Source organism: Chironomus tepperi, unplaced genomic scaffold, assembly GCF_022539635.2.
Source record: "Chironomus tepperi strain 1889 unplaced genomic scaffold, CSIRO-AGI_Ctep_v1 contig_37, whole genome shotgun sequence".
NCBI lineage: Eukaryota > Metazoa > Arthropoda > Insecta > Diptera > Chironomidae > Chironomus > Chironomus tepperi.
The window spans coordinates 290,977-308,189 of record NW_027226159.1 but is presented as its reverse complement, the minus strand read 5'-3'; the positions used below and the strand labels follow the sequence as shown (position 1 = coordinate 308,189).

The 17,213-nt window shown below is 31.5% G+C and overlaps 1 protein-coding gene across 1 annotated transcript in view; it reads right to left on the bottom strand.

Moving 5' to 3' along the window:
- The window catches only part of LOC139098704 (protein embryonic gonad-like), a 48,140-nt gene extending 31,342 nt beyond the window's left edge, over positions 1 to 16,798 (bottom strand). The window contains exon 1 of the mRNA XM_070650970.1: positions 16,688 to 16,798. Within this exon, the coding sequence (XP_070507071.1) occupies positions 16,688 to 16,765 (78 nt within the window). The 5' untranslated portion in view covers positions 16,766 to 16,798. The remainder of the gene's footprint in view (positions 1 to 16,687) is intronic.
- Positions 16,799 to 17,213: the final 415 nt, after the last annotated feature.

Sequence of the window (17,213 nt, the reverse complement as noted above, 5' to 3'; positions counted from 1 at the left end):
GAAATTTTAAAATTTCTTGAAATTAATTTTTTTAAATTTTCAAATTTCCTAAAAATTTAACTCTTTAACAATTGAATTTTTAAATTATTTAAAAAAAGAATTTTTAAATTTTTTAAACTCTTTAAAATTTTTAAAATTGAACTTTTTAAACTTTTTAAAATTGAGTTTTAGATTTTTGAAAATTAAGTTGTTTAAACTTTTTAAAAATTAAACTATTTCAATTTAAAACATTTTAAAAATTTTAAAAGTAGAGTTTTTAAATTATTTTGAATTTAAGTTTCTTAAAAAAACTTAAAATTTAATTTTCAAAAATTTAAATTTTTTAAATTTCTCAAAAATCAGATTTTAAAATTTCTTAAGAATTGAATTCTATGATTTCCTAAAATTTAAAATTCAAAATGAATTGAAATTTTAAAAGTTCAAAAATTGAATTTTAAAATCCTTTAAAAATTGGCTTTTTTAAATTTCTAAACTTTATAACAATTCAACTTTTTGACGTTTTTGAAATTTTCAAAATTTTTTTGAATTTCTAAAATTTAATTTTTCAAATTTTTTAAAAACTGGATTTTTTTATTTTTTTAAAAATTGAACTTAAAAATACTTTCAAAATTTTTTTAACATTTTATATTCAAAAAAAATCAGATAACAAATCATCATTTTTGACAATCTCCAGTCAATTTCCCATATCTCAATGCTCTTTATGATATCACATCCAATTCTAATCCCATACTGGGGTCAACTCATTGATATTTCAAATCATGATCATCACAGCGACGCAATTCATAAAAATTATCATTTAAAGCGTTTAACAAAATCGTGTGAAAAAATCCAGCCACAGTCAAGTTATTGCTAATCAACCTTATATTATGGTCCATCAAATGACACAATTTACGATTAAAATGATTTTCAGCTATTGAAATCAGATGAACGAACAAAAAAAAATTTAGATCACGCAGATATGAGCACAGGAATGAAATTTACATGTAAATTGTGATTTTTGGCGCTTCTTCCTCAACATTGGAGCCTAACTGAATAAATTGACTCTAAATATGCCAAAAAACTGTTCGATTTAATTAGTTTATCTGAATTTATGCGTGAAAAAATTTATTGAAATGGATTAAGCTGATATTTAGGTTGAGAGATGTGACGAGCTAATGAGCATTAATGGAAATGAGGACGATTAACGCAGATTTTTAATTTTAGTCAATGATTTGAAGTAGATAAGGTCAAGATAAGGCTGTAGATAAGCATTAGACTAATCTAAAGGTAGACATGACCTTTGCATGGCCATATACAGCAATATACAAGTGTTATATGCTGTATGTTGCTTATTTCTGGGAGTATCCGGACCTACAACTGCTCTAGAGAGGCATAGCATCTGACTAAGCCAATTTATAGCTAAACATGACCTTTGTCTTGGAACGCACAGCAATATATGCTGCCTGTTGCCAAAATCTACCTAATGTAGTCTATGGGATTAGTCTATTGGACAACATAGGCTACCTAATCTAGGTAGGGTACTCTAGGGAGTATCTAGGCATAGAAATTGACTAAATATAGGCGGACATACCCAAATTGGAATTTCCAGCGTTTAATTTGACGAGTTATGTGTCTTAAAAATTCTATCCATTAGATGAGGGCACCTGCTAACTATATGAAGCCCCAGCAGGTAAAAAGAGTGGTCCAAGAGCAGGATGAGATGCTCACCTAGAATATTTAAGATGCACAACCTCTCAAAAGCATGCACTTGGCCTCTTAGTGATCCATTGTGACTAACTCATCAAATCCTCCATCCACTCCACATCACACAATTAAGCCTGATTGTCAAAACAGCATTAATTATTGACAAAATTTCCTTTCCATTTTAAAATGTCATCTCGTTATGTCTGCTTCTCGATCATCTCACTTCTTTCACTTAATGAGCGGTCATTTCAATAAATCTAATGATAATGTCCAACATTTAACTAATTTATTTATTTTTGTTTGTCACTGATCGGCACAAAATAAGCGTTAAGAAAATTGATCGCATTCGAAAAAAAATGTTGAAATTTTGGAAGTGAAAAGAGAGAGAGAATTAAATTAATTATAGAAACATGAATAAAGTTGATGGAGATGGAGGTTCCTTTGTGGGGATTTTGGAAGAAATGTTGAAATAATTTCATAAATTTTTAAACTTTTTAAACTTTTAATTTTAGATTTTAAATTTTTTTCAATTTTTTAAAATTTCTAAATTTTTAATTTATTAAATTTTATAAATTTTTTAATTTTTTGAAATTTTTAATTTTTTTTAAATTTTTAAATTTTTTTTTCAAAAATATTTTAAAATTTTTAAATTTTTTTTAAAATATTTTAAAATTTTTCAATTTTTCAATTTTTTAAAATTTTTCTATTATTTAAAATTTTTCAATTTTTAAAATTTAATTTTTTATATTTTTAATTTTTTTGAATTTTAAAGTTTTCAACTATTTTTAAATTAAAGTTTTTTAAATATTTAATTTTTAAAGACAAAGAATAAAAATTAAATTTTGAAGTTTAGAAAAAAATTAAATTTTTTTAAATTTCATTCAATAATTTAAAAAATTTTGAACAAAATTTCACCACAAAATTTTCAAAAACACTAATCTACTGCCAATAATTAACAAGCACACCTTTCAACATTGCCTCTGACTGAGTGACGAAAAAGATAGACACAGTTTCTCTCTCTCCGACTGTGATTTGACTTGATTGATATGTAAATGCGATTAACAGTAATAATTACATGCTGATTTAGACTTAAGAGTGTTTATAAATGTTAAGTAGATCTAACATAATAAGACGAAAATAGGAAGAGAATTAAATAAATAAAAAAAATGTGAATGCAGTGAACGACTATGAACATTATGAGGTATTTTTAAGTTTTTATAGCTTATTGTTTAATAGTAGGTTTGATGGAATTGGAATTGTTTTAATTAAGTTTTTTCAATTTTTTCAAATTTTTTTTAAATTTTTTCAATTTTTTCAATTTTTTCAATTTTTTTTTTAATTTTTCAATTTTCAATTTTAAATTTTCAAGTTTAATTTTTTTTTAAATTTTTTAAACTTTTTTTTTACTTCTTAAATTTTTTTTAATTTCTTAAAAAATAATTAAATTTTTTTAAATATTAGTTTTTTTAAAATTTTTCAATTTTTTTAAAAATTTGTCAATTGTTTTAAAAATTTGTCAATTTTTTTTGAAAAAAAATTTTTCAATTTTTATAAAATTCTTCAATTTTTAAAAATTTTTCATTTTTTTTTTCGATTTTTTAAAATTTTTTAAAATTTTTAAATTTTTTAAAATTTTTCTTGTTTTGTTTTTTAATTTTTTAAAATATTTTAAAATTAAATTTTTTTTTTGAATTTTTTAAATTTTTAAAATTTTTCAATTTTATAAATTTTTTTTTAATTTTTAAATTTTTAAAAAAATTTAATTGTTTTAAATTTAAATTATAAGTTTTGAAATTTATAAAAATTTATTAACTCGACTAATAACCTTAAAACACCATCTAATACCCCAATCAAAGATCAATTTTAATTAAAACCTCAAAACAGCTTAGCTCAGCTGCGAAAACATTAATCCTCATGAGCATTTACATATGTACTACTTTATCCGTCAATTTTCAATAGATAATCTCGAGATTGTCAATTACAATTTTCATGTATCAGATTCTCAGATTAAATGATTTTTTTTTTACATTCACAAAACGGCTCCAGTTTCGCAATTATCTAATTAAGAGAATGCCAATCTAAATGGCATAAAAAAATAACTTGGCATTCGAAATCGACATAGATTAGCTGTGCATAATAATAAAAATAAAATTACTAGTGAGAAAATCTCATAAACTAGTGGCAAAATCGAGAGACAGTCAGCCTATCCAGCCAAGTAAAATGTAAATTATTCGATGTTATTGAGTGACTTTATAAAATTTTGACGCGCGGGTGCTTTTTTGACATTTTTTTATTGACTTAATTTAAAATTCACATTACTTGAGTTGCAGGCACATTGAGGCTCTATGCGCGAAGTGAGAATAGGTGTCTTTTAGATTATCTGACATCGATAATCTCGCGTGTACTCGAATGCTGTGTGTTGGGAGATTTGAGGCAGGGCTGTGGAAGCTGAAAAGCTTTATGGGTTGAGACAATTGAGATTAATTGTTTTGTTAATGTTATGGGATTTGTTTATGGAGGAATTGGATGGGAATTTGTAGAATTGGAAGCAAAAATGAATAATTAAGGGAATTGAGGTTGTATTCATTGATATATCCAGTCCGGTATTCCTTCTTTTAGGTTTCGTAGCTTTTATTTAAAGATGGCGGCTTGCTGGGCCAACGCACCCTGGTTGACCAGAGCCCCGTTCGTCTCCGCCCCACTTTGAGGCTTGGATTGACGGCCTCTCACCACGGGAAGGTGGGGTTGGTACTTATTGGTGTTAGGCTAAGTGGAGCACTAGGCTCCATGTGTTCCGCATTTACCACCTTAGGTTGTACTCATTTTTAGAAGGGCTTCCAATATTAAGTGATCTAGGCTGGGAGGGGGGACTAGGCTAGATGGATGAACTATGTTCAAAACCTTAATTTTTGTAAGGTTCTAGAGAAAAAATACAATTCTCCACATCATGGCCCGAGTGGGACTCGAACTCATGCCCTCCCGATTATATGTCATGTGCTCTTACCTCCTGAGCTACCGGGGATCATTTTAGAATGCAATTGAAAATGGCACAATGCTTACATAAACCTTCTTATCTATCAAATGCTCATTGCATAACTCATTAGACCAAGACACAGTATCCAACAAACTCCATCCTCAAGCCTTCGCCATAACCCCACATCCTCACCATCCCTGCATCATTCTAATCTATATCTCCATCAAAATGTACACATGTATAGCAAATTAATTTATACACTATTTTTACACAATTCCCTCATCTAGCGATTCCTAATCTACCTTAATCAAGATCATACTTGATTATTGCCACTTAGTCAACATCTTTTTTTAAGGTTATCACGCGTGTTTATTCTTAACACGACAAATAGTAAAAATGGATGAATAAAAAAAAGAGATTCTCATGTAAGCAATTAATGTTAATGTTAGCATGTCAACAGTTTTTTCGACACTGCTTGTTGTGCCTCTCTTTGTGCTCATAAAAAGATTAATCATGTTGTCGATCTATGCAATTTATTATATTGGGTATCTTGTGTTCTTGTTGTTTTTAGTCGATAATGTTGTAGACAACACGCAGATTGTTAAGTGTCTATTTGGTTTTTATGCTGAAGTGAGTATGGCTGAGTATTATGTTAATGTTAAAGAAGTAAAGCATTGGATAATTGGCAAGTGTTAAAGTAAGTGATAAAGTCAACATCAGGCTCTGTACTACAATAGCTTTGTTGTATGGAAGGTCATGAATCATATTTGATGGGTTTTGAGACATTTGACTTTTGGTATTGGTAATTGGCAGATGGAAGTGAGCGACAGAACCAGCTTTAGGCACCATCTGAGGGAGGCCATGGATCCCAATTGATTTGTACTTCCAGCGAAGTAAGTAAGGAATTAAGAGACAGTTGCAACTGGCATTAGTTCACTGATGCGTTTGATGGAGTATTAGTTTCCTAGTTGGACTCAAGCCTGCATCTAATGACTTTATGTTACATGGCAGTGTGATTGAACTATAAAGTGATGTTGTAAGACTCTCACTTAAATATGACTAAATTCTTATTAATGAAATAGACCTTAAATGGTAGAGCGTTGGTCTTACGTTCCAAAGCTACTGGGTTCAATCCCTTAGGTCTTATGACGTACTCGTTTCTATGCAATCAGAGTTTCAAATGTTCTGTATCCCACAAGAACTGAATATCTCAAGGGTAGGGTACAGTAGATGACTAAGCTAATCAATCATGAGCTTTCAAATGGTTTGGATCCCACTAGTAACTGAATGTCTAAAGGGTAGGAAACAATAGATTATTAAGGCTAAGCTAATCCACCATGATGCCTAATAAAAGTACCAATCTTGAAAATCAAGAACTTCCAAAAAATGCGCTTAATGCTCAAAACTCAAATTACTTCCTAACTTGTCCAAAACATCAACAGCACTTAATCTTAAAATATTGCAAACAACAACACGAGCACTTCAATTTTTTTAAGCTTTTTGCCACCTTTTAAAACGTGCGATAATAGCTATACAGCCATGAGTATAAATCTAGTGTGAATTAGAATTGTTTAAGATGTTCATCTAAATGGCATGTGCTTTAAATCATATCGAACGAGATAGAAAAAAAAAAACAAAGTTAATGAAAATATTGAGGAAACTCCTTCCAATTTATTTAATTAATGTAAAGACATGCGATTAATGTTAAGAGCCGCGTTAAATGTAGACAGTTAATAAATGTCGAGACAACGCGATGATGTAGAGTCATCAGGGACCTTATGTGAAGGATGAAAGCATAAATTAATATCTTTTATTGAGAGATATCCAGTTTTTTTTTTTGTAGAATTTTTTATGGATATCTCAGCTATCCGTTATATTCCTAATTAGCAATTATAATTTTTATACTTTTTTTCGTCCATACATTGGATATACTTCGATTGGTATTGAAAATTATGATTGAAATTAAAAATCTGCTGTAAATTTTTTTTTGGTGCTGCAAACTGGTGTTGTTGGACTCGATAAAAAAAAATCATTTACTTTTTATGACTTTTACATTGTTTTCAGGCTAATTTTTACAAATTCTCAATTTTGATGATTTATGCTGCTTAATTTATTATGAGCAAGTTTTCATTTTTGTGGCTTTGACTGATGATTTTTTTGGAAGTGTTTAAGTGTTAAGCAAGTGTAAGTATATGGGTTTTTTAGGAGTACACAGCATTATGTCCATCGCTTTTGTTCCTGTATCACAATGCGGAAAATGGTACATTTTACAGTACAATAGGTCAAGATCAGCCGTCGCGGAGCCATTAGGGGAATTTTGCTTCTTCCTGTAAATCCGCGAAGACAACAGCCAACTTCGAGTCTTACCATTAATGTACTGAACTGGCAGAAGGTTTCAAAGGATAGAGCTGTCTTCAGACATTCCCTACGCGCAGCAATGGGCCCTCATGCGCCCCAGCCAAAGAAGTAAGTAGGAAGAAGAGTTTCTGAAGCTGTTAACGAAATAGGTAGTATGGCCAAAAACAGTTACTCTGCAGTGACACAAATGTCACTTTAGATGCACATTTCTGTAATTAAGGGCTGTATTTTATAGTTCGTCCAAGGTTGCAGATGCACATTTCAATGATGGCAAGGTCAATTTCAGGATATAAGGAGGCAACGATACGCGGACATTATTAAATTTATCAAGGACATCGGAATACTTTAAACGATACTCAGGGATGGTACAACAGATCGTAGATCGCAGTGCGTTTTCGTCATCGACGGACCCTAATCTTTATTCTATCCAAGGTTGCAGACTTTCCGTTGTTTTGTCTACAGGCAAGCAATTTTGAATGAAACCTAAATGTAAGTGACCTGTCGGCAACGAATGGCTGTTTTAATTAAGTGTGCTGCTCGGGTAGTTATGTGAAGCTATTAATAAACTAATGTAATTAACTGGTAGGGCTATAAAGTCTGTCATTGGTCTCTAAATCACTTAATCACTTAAAATGAGCCTAACTCATTTTTGTCATACCCAGCTGTCTTGATGTTATCAGGACAATGTTGAGTCTTATCGTTAAATGGTGGGGCTTTAATGTCTACTATTGACCCTAAATGAATTCTGACCCCCTAATGGACCCCCAATCACTTAAAACCACCTTCATCTCCCTCCAAATTCGCCTTATACCCCAACAAAAGTCATCAAATTATCGTCCCTTTATTCCTTCATTGAACTGCATTCAAATAACTTTTTATGATCATGACTCAATTTTTTCACATATAATTTTTATGCACCAAAAAAAAAATGAGAATATCTTAATTTCATCATCAATTGATCTCACGAATTGCATTGAAGGAAATCGTAGATAATTATTATAATTTAGTTTCATAAAAAGAATGTAATGTAACGAGGTATATTTTGTATGTGTGCCTGTGTATTGATCGTTAATCGACAGATATTATTTCAAACAAATACTCATTATTATCCTATATCAAGGCATTATCGTAAATTTTTATGGGACAATAATCATCATTTCATCTTAAACAGGGAACAATTTTCATTGTTAAGCACGAATGAGCACAACTTACTTTTTTTTTTTCGGGAATATGAATTTTATCGTCAATTGCACTTGATTGAGACATTTTTCATGATTTTTTTTTTTATGATAAATCGAAGATATTCGCTTATTTTTTTGGCACATAAAAAAGTGTAAAAATTGAAAGAGAAAATCAGAAAATAAATGAAGCATGAAATAATTCTTGGACGTAAGTGGATGTTATTATTAACAACTGTTCATAAATTCATGTCTTTTGTAAGAAAATCTTCGCCTTTTTTTGTGTTCGGGACAGTCGTTAAAGGTAAAGTAAATTGTTTTGGCAATTCTTTTGACACTTTTTTTGGAGGATTTTAAAGTTTTTATATTCACACCGTTTTCACGTGTGAATTTTTTGTTCAGATTGAAAAACCAGTTTTTGGATTTTTCAGCCAAACTAAGCACAATGGCAATTTAATTGCTTGATTCATAATTTAGGCTTGAGTTTGCCTTGAGCAGTTTTGCGTTTTTTTGTGTCCTCTTAAGTCACACAAATGAAAAAGGCTCTGCTGCAGAGCTAGAGACCGAATAGCAACCGTATGAAATACACATGAAGACGCCATCCATTAAGTGATAATAAAGAACTACACCTGGAACTACATCAAAGCCTCTAAAGCTCCAAGAATTTTATTTTATTTATTTATTTATTTATCCATACTCATAATTGACTTATTTGACTTATTCAAAGGACAAGCCCCTGTAAGTTAAAATTCGAATCAGAATCCATCTGGTTTGTGGTCTTTTGGATCTGACGGCATATTTAGAAGATTTATATCCACAATATTACGTACAATAGTCAATTCTATCATCTCAAGTACCACAAATTGGTTAATTGATCAAAAATCTGGCAGTAGTTCGGCTTGGCGCTGTCATGTTCCTGAATTTCGATCAAATCTACTCTTTATGGCCTGTTGCTGGATTTTGAATCGATTAACAGGTTTCCTTAACAGACAAAGTGACTGCTTTTAGGTACCGTGGTTGTATTTCTGTACGACATGAATGCATGAAGCAACATGAAGATTGTCGATTAAGGTTTGTGATAAATATTCGGTTACTTTGTGTAAATAATCTATTAAACTGCTGCTTCTTTATCATTAATAGGTTGCTTTACTCTAGATTTATTTTACATTCGAGATCCACATAGTGGAATTGACCTCATAGTCTCAAAATTAAGAGTTATGGATCATTCTGGAGTGCGTATACCATTAACTTAGCATACTATAACATACTTCTCAAGAAGATGCCCATCTTGTTAGCATATCCACTTTGAATTTGATACCCACACCCGAATAGACAAGGTGCATGCTCATGAGTATGCTCTGAAAATTGAGCATGCTGAATACGATTGATTGAGTTCATTCATTTATGAGCATGCTCATTGTATAGTTGCAGTAGGCTGATTGTTTGTTAAGGAAATGTATCACTAACGACCATCTGTTCCAAATTTGACTCTAAACTCATTCAACAATCTTCCATGCATTCATCCTCACCATTCAACAACTCACACAATTTGCATTTTCAATAAAAAAAAACTCCAACAATAATCATATCCATTAATATCCACATGACTTTATAAATAGCAAAAAGTTCGATTTGTCTAAATTCGACTCTAACACCTCTCAGTGTAAACATAGTCTCAATTTCTATCAATTTAAATTAAGATCAGCTATTAACATTTTCTTGTCATTCTCTCTTCCTTATGGTTTCAACTTCGTTGGATATGATAATTTTTTTTGAAAAAATTTTATAATTAAAAATATTTTTTTGAATGTTTTTTGAAATTAATTTTTTTCATATACTTTGGATATAAAATATGAAGTCGATATGATAATGGAGGAATATATTGCTATGCAATGTGGTTTGGAAGTTGAAAGAGAACTAGAGCGCATTTATTGGAATTGGTTTAAAATGGCAGAAATAGGAATGGTTTCTGATTTTAGAAGAAAGTTGTCGATTGAGGTTGTATTGCACTTGTTGAATAGCACCAGTCAGTTAATTGATTCCAAATCTCTGGCATCAAGCTAGCGTGACTCTGGAGTGGGTCTGATTGAAACCGAATCACACACTAAGTCAGGATCACACCGGTCTAGTGCCGAATTTTGGATCGATTAACAAATTTCTCCTATTCGGGATTGTATCACGTGTTAAGAATCTGCAAGTGGTAACCGGAGATAGACATAAGTTCAGGTAAGACCTATGAAGCCATTTGATTAGTATTGATCTAGATTTAAGCTGGTATAACTCTTTTATGTCGAATTCAGAATCTTTCACATTCCCACAAGAATCAACCTAATTCATAACTTCAGTCTTCATTCAAATAAGTTTCCAAACCTGACTACAAACTGTAAACACTTCATTAACTCACCAACCAACTAAACAAGCTAATAAATCGATAAACATAATTTTTTTTGGTCTGTGATAGTTTATTTATTTTATTGCACAGCGTATTCATATATGTATCATGATAAATATTAATATTAATAGATTTTTCTCAACATCATCTTATGTTTGTATAGTCACGGGGCATTTTTTTAAGTGTACGAATTGGAATTGTAAATCTTTGATAGATATTTGATTATTAATTAACTGCTCTAAATTTATTTCTATGCTAATTTAATAAGTTATAGTCGACAAATAAATAGGAATAAAATTCTCTTTGAAGTTTTGTGAGATATGAGAATGAGGATGCATGGAATTTTGTGGAACTCCCCTGTAAAATAGTGTCAAATTAGTAAATTTACTAAAGATTTAATTGAGTCAAGTTAGGTGATTTTGAGTCAAGTTAGCATTACTCAAGTAAGTTTAACTCGAGTTAGATTGACTCAAGTAAGTTTGTCTCAAGTTAGCTTGACTCGAGTTAGATTGTCTCAAGAAAGTTTGACTCAAGTTAGCTTTACTCAAGTTAGATTGACTCAAGTCAGCTTAACTCAAGTTAGATTGACTCAAGTTAGCTTTACTCAAGTTAGATTGACTCAAGTTTGATTGACTCAAGTCAGCTTTACTCAAGTTAGATTGACTCAAGTAAGATTGACTTAAGTCAGCTTAACTCAAGTTAGATTGACTCAAGTCAGCTTAACTCAAGTTAGATTGACTCAAGTCAGCTTGACTGGACATTAGCATTTTCATCAATCAACTTGACTTTACTCAACTTGGCAATTTTCAAAAACTATCACAAGGGGCTTTACCAAAAACACAAGTCAATAAAGATAAACTATGAAGCATTTCTTTTAAAATCACATTAGAGGAATTGATGGACTTTTTGTTATCAAACCAGTCCTCTCCTAAATTCAAACAGATTTCTATGCTGAATATATTTTTAATTAACGAGATATAAATTCCGGTAAAAACCAAAAATCCTGAGTTATGATTAAATCTTTCGCACATTACCAATGCCTTGATATCACCTCAGATTCAACCCGAAAACTGTTTTTAATGCGAATTTGAAATAAGCTAAGGCAAATTTATGTCAAATGTTAATAAATCGAATCTTGTTTTAAGCAGGTGGAATAAATTCCGATTCTTTTTATTTTTTGTAGAGTATTAAGGTGATAAATTTTAATTTGTGTAGTTTTTGATGAAGATGAAATGACATTGGGATGACAAGACGGCTAGATGGATTAAGTTAATGTTTTTGTAATATTTTAGATGAAATTCTGATTTGGAGATTTTTGTGAAATTTATTACAAATGGTTTTTAAAGTGTTAAAATTGGGTTTTAAATGGTGACTAAGCTGATAATGATGAATTATGAGCTAGTCGAAGTCAGGGATGTGGCCAAAAATGTTTTGAAGGGAAGGTAGGAGGGGATAGACTTGCATTTTTTTTCTAAGTTCGTGAATCGAGTTTTGGGATTTTTGTTTACCAAAAACCCAAGCCAATTGAAGAATTGTTGGCTTTAAAAGAGGAGGTGTGGGAAATTTGGGACATTCTGAAGGAGGTTTAACCATTGCCTTGAACCACCTCTTCCCTCCTGAATATGCCCACTCCTGGTCCCCCATTTCTAAGAATAAAGATATTCTATAATTTAATTGTAAATTTAATTTCATTTATAAAGCTGTTGCATGCATATTGTTTTAAATTGGTAATGGGCAGCAAGCAATAGAGCCAGCTTTTAGGTGCCTAGAGAAGGCGATGGATCACTATCTGTAGGACAATGATCTGTAAGGGATTAAAGAAGTAAGTAAGTAAGTTAAATGCATGAAATATAGAACCGACTTCAGTTTAAGGAAGTAATACAGGTAACGTGGTCAAGTTGGGCCATGAGGGCACAAGCCCCCTTGGAAAATTGGAGGCAGCTCAAACCTCCTGTGGTAGGGAGAGAAATCTTTCTAAATTTCATCTAGATTCTAATCAAAACAATATCTAGAACCATCGATAGTTACTATAAAATATCCCATAATCCCATGCTGTCTCTTGTCTCTTCCACGTGTTTAACATCAAACTTTTTTAACAACCTGAATAATATTAAAAGAACTAAAAAATTTCTTTTCACATAGTGACACAGGTGACTAATCCTAATATCATACAATATTATCTCCAATTCCAATGCAATCATCAGAAACACCTGAGAAAAATGTTCCATTTAAATCCCATAAAATAACTAAAATGAGCTCAATAAAAAGTTTTTATCATCAAAACACCGCAAAAATCATTAAAAAAATGTTCCAATTTTCAGGCACAAAAAATATCTCGGGAATATCTAGTTTAGAACCAATTTTGCTTTAAATTGATCGTAAAGATAAAAAATTCAATTTTAAATTTAAAAAATTCGTTATTTTAATTTTCTATCCATTTTATAAATTACAAAATGCTTTTTTCGCAGCTTATTAAACGACGGCATATCCATAAAATTGAATTTAGTTAAGGTAAGTATTAAACATTTCCGTCATTAAACAATCAACACGCCGTATCCATTTGTTTTAAGACGATAAATGGCTGCCAAAATAGCATCGCGTTTAGAAATCGATTGATATTGTCACAGCAGTGCTAACTCCTCTAATATGTCACAGAGAATAACAAGAAGAATTCAAATTTAGTGTGGACATTATCATACAAATATATTTGCTCATAAATTTTTATAGTTATTGGGATGTAACTTATCTATTGGCGAGTGGCTGAATTGCTGAATGCTCTAGTTTGTGTTGGGATGAGGCATATTTTTAGAATTGATTTAATTTTGTTAAAGAGCGCAGATTTTTAAGAATACAGTTTAAGCATGAAAGATGTGTTTTGGGATTGTCTTAGCTAGATTTTTTGATCAATTGGAAATATAGCACCAAATAGCACAAATCGTGAAATCGATCAAAAACATAGCCTTAAACCAGAGCGACTCTGACTCGGTACCACATTCGGTTAATAGTTTTGTTTTTGTAAAGTCATCTTCCTGTTCATCTTTATAAATTTATATGATGATCCTATAATTTAATATACATGTGACTTAAGTGTCACGCTACAGCCAATTTAATGCTTCACTGTCTAAGAAAATCAAAAATAGCATTTGGGTCGTCAGCGTACCTTCATATCAGTATGGTCATACTACATTGGGGCAACTAGAGGTGTATTGATAGAGGTGCATTGTGTCAGCATCTGCCGAATTTTGAGGGTTTTATGAGACAAACTCAACCCTGTTAGCGATTGATTCTGTTGCTCAGTTTAATATTATGGTAAGTTCTTAAAGAAACTTATAGGCACTTGCAGTCAAATTCAAGTAGATCAGAATTAATCCGGACTGACCAGATGTCCGGAATAGCATTAAAATTGATTTTTAATGAATAGAAGACTAAAGATCAGGATGACCAGAGGATTTTCGCAAAATATCGGGACACTATTGGAAAAAAATGGGTCACTTCTAAGTTTGGCAATATTTGGGTTCATTTCGACTGTTTCGGGTCTTATTATTCAAAGAACTAGTTAAATCACGCTAGAAACTTGCAAAAAAGTGCTGGGCTTGACCTTCAAAAAGTCAATATTCAAAATTTGTCAAAAATTCCATATTTGTGTGGAGTTTTTGATTTGTTGAAAAATCGGGACATTTTGAGGCTTTGTCAGGACATAGCAGCAATAGGAAAAAATACAGCAGCGTCCTGGCAAAAATACAGCAGATGGCCGCCCTACTAAAGATTAACAACCTGTGTGCCACAACACACCACCACCAAAAGCGCTTAAACCCCCCAAAATCCCATCTACACCAATCATTCCAACTGGTCCATCTGGTCAACATTTCTCATTTTGTTGACTCTGTTTCATCCCAATTATCTCACCGACACTCAAACAAAAAAAAAAAAATTGTAAATTCATATAATTTATACTGTTGTGACGGAAATTTGAATAAATTAATGCGTTTTAAAGTGCCTTTTTATAGGCGATTATGATGCGAATATAATAGATGTCGTATACGACTTACTGTATACATATGTGGATTTATTTTTTTGATATTTTTATCTTCACGTTTCTCTTTTTTTGCACCGACATTCGATGTAGCTATGATAAAAGCAAAAAAATAGAGAAGGCAGGAACAGGCACAAAACCGAACGAATTTTTGTCGTCTTAAAGACAATAAAAAAAAATAGAAAGAATCAAGTTGATGCGATCAGGAATGGAATTCACTTGAGAGAGTTGGAGCCCTCGACGACCTCTAACTGTAATATTGCTTGTGCTTGACTGTCGCTGCATGACATCGGATGTTTGTGGTGATTAGGAAATTTATGTTAATAGTCATGCGACAGCACTTTGCTTCATTAATAGAATATTTACAACTTTTTTTTTTTTCCATAATGTACCTATGTGTGCCTGCCTCTCTCATTCTATGTCTTTTTTTTATACCTTTTTCCATCGTCATCGTCATGACAGTGAGTCCAAGATAAGCAGCACTAACAAAATGTACAGAAATTATAGGTGGAATATGGATACATGAGAGAATTCTATGGTATATCCATATAGACGTGGATAGCCGTGAAATTTTTTGCAATTTTTCAAGGAAATTCCTTTCTTCATGTTGATTTCATGTTAACAACATCTGCAATAACTATGTTTATTGCCTTTATGGATATATCTATGTATGCTCATTAATATGGATGTACTTGTGTCAAAGAGATGAGAGACAATGAATTGTTGGATTTTGGAATTTTTTTTGTGAATTTTAATGACTTTTTTATTGCAGCTGGACATAGCAGGAATGAGATGGCGATTTGTGGGAATAATCTTAGTGGCAATGCAGTTTATACATATTTATTTAGGATTTGCTATGATAATGTCAGATGATTCTGATATTTAACTAATAATCAATGTCTAGTCAAAGACTAGTTCTAATGTATTTTTGTCCAATCAGGACTTAAAGTCAAGCGATAGACATTCATCAATATTTAAGTAAGTTCCGAAATCAGTGCTTAAAATTAATAATTTTCAAAGTCCATAATACACTGTTCACGGATGTAACTAAAAAATAGACGCAACACTAACATATAAGCATAAGCCCGGAAAGCAAAAAGCGTAAAAAAGACTCTAAATACGACATAAGAACAGCATGTCTCATAGCTCAAGCCAGATTTGAAGGCATTCCTCAAACCAGAGTCAAGTCAGCATGTGGTCGGAATTTCGGCCATTTCTACGTCATGCACCTTCAAAGATGCTCACTGAGTCTATTCCGGTTTAAATTAGTATGTTCTCTAGATACTGCAAATTTAATCCACCTGTACCAATATTGGAAGAGTGGCCAGAGGATTTTTGCAACACTTTTGAGAAAAATCGGGACATTTCTAAGTTTGGCACTTTTGGGGTTCTTTTGGACTATTTTAAGTCCTAATGTTCAAAGAACTACATAAATTACGTACGAAGCGTGCAAAAAAAATGCAGAAAATAATTGTCCCGGTAAAAATACAGCAGATAGCCGCCCTACTTATTGAGCGTATGCTTGTTAGAAAAGGCAAGATACTGATTTATAGCAAAAAGAGTTGCTCTGTTGATAAAAACAGTGTATCAGTTGGCAATTGGCAGAAGGCAGCAAGCTTTAGAGATAGCTTTTGACGCCAACTATGAGGATCCATGGATTACAGCAGATTTGTATAATCAGTAAAGGAAGTAAGCCATTTGTATTCAATAAGAATTGAACTTACAATAGCAATTTGAACCCAACCTTATTTGAGTCAAGATGAGGAAACTCCTAGATATCCTCAAAATATCCCCAAAAGATGTCGTGGAAGACAGTTTAAGAAGCACTGTCATATCCAGTGTCTCATTGACTAATTAGAGATCCTGAAGCAACATTGTAACTAATCGTACAAAATAACTTAAATTGTACCAAATAAAGATCATTATATTCCCAAAAAAAATGACTTTACCGCATATATCCTCTACACTTACATGAAAAGAATGAGTATAGCATGTCATCATAAAATCCCATTAAAATATTATTCGACGAAAAAAGAATTTTTCAATTAAAAATCATTTATTCAACTCACCTTACATCCCTCACATGTAAATGCACCAAAATGAAAACCCGCTGCTGGTTCGCCACACACTTTGCACTGCTGATTCATCTATAAAAGGCAAAAATAAATAAATAAAAAAAAGAAAGTCAATAATTGTTTTTAATTTTCTAGAAATTATTGAGTTAATTTTTGCGGTCACATGCATATTAGCGGATGACGATCCACAAGAATATCAATGGATTTGATTAATTTCTTTACCGTGTACAGTCAATTCATTCCGCTTCATCATCAAGTTGTAATTATGAATTTGCACAAAAAGTGATGTGCATTTAATGAATTTTTCAACAATAAATCGCACACAATGATTGCTGTGACTACAAACACAAGTCCTCAATATTATTTTTTTTTTTTTGTTTGGAATTCCAAATCGTACACAATTACATTAATAACTAATTAATTAACAAATTGAGTCAATACATTCCATCAAAGCGACAATCAATCAATTTAGTCATTTCATATTCGCATAAATATGAAGCTATAATGTGAAGATTCATCG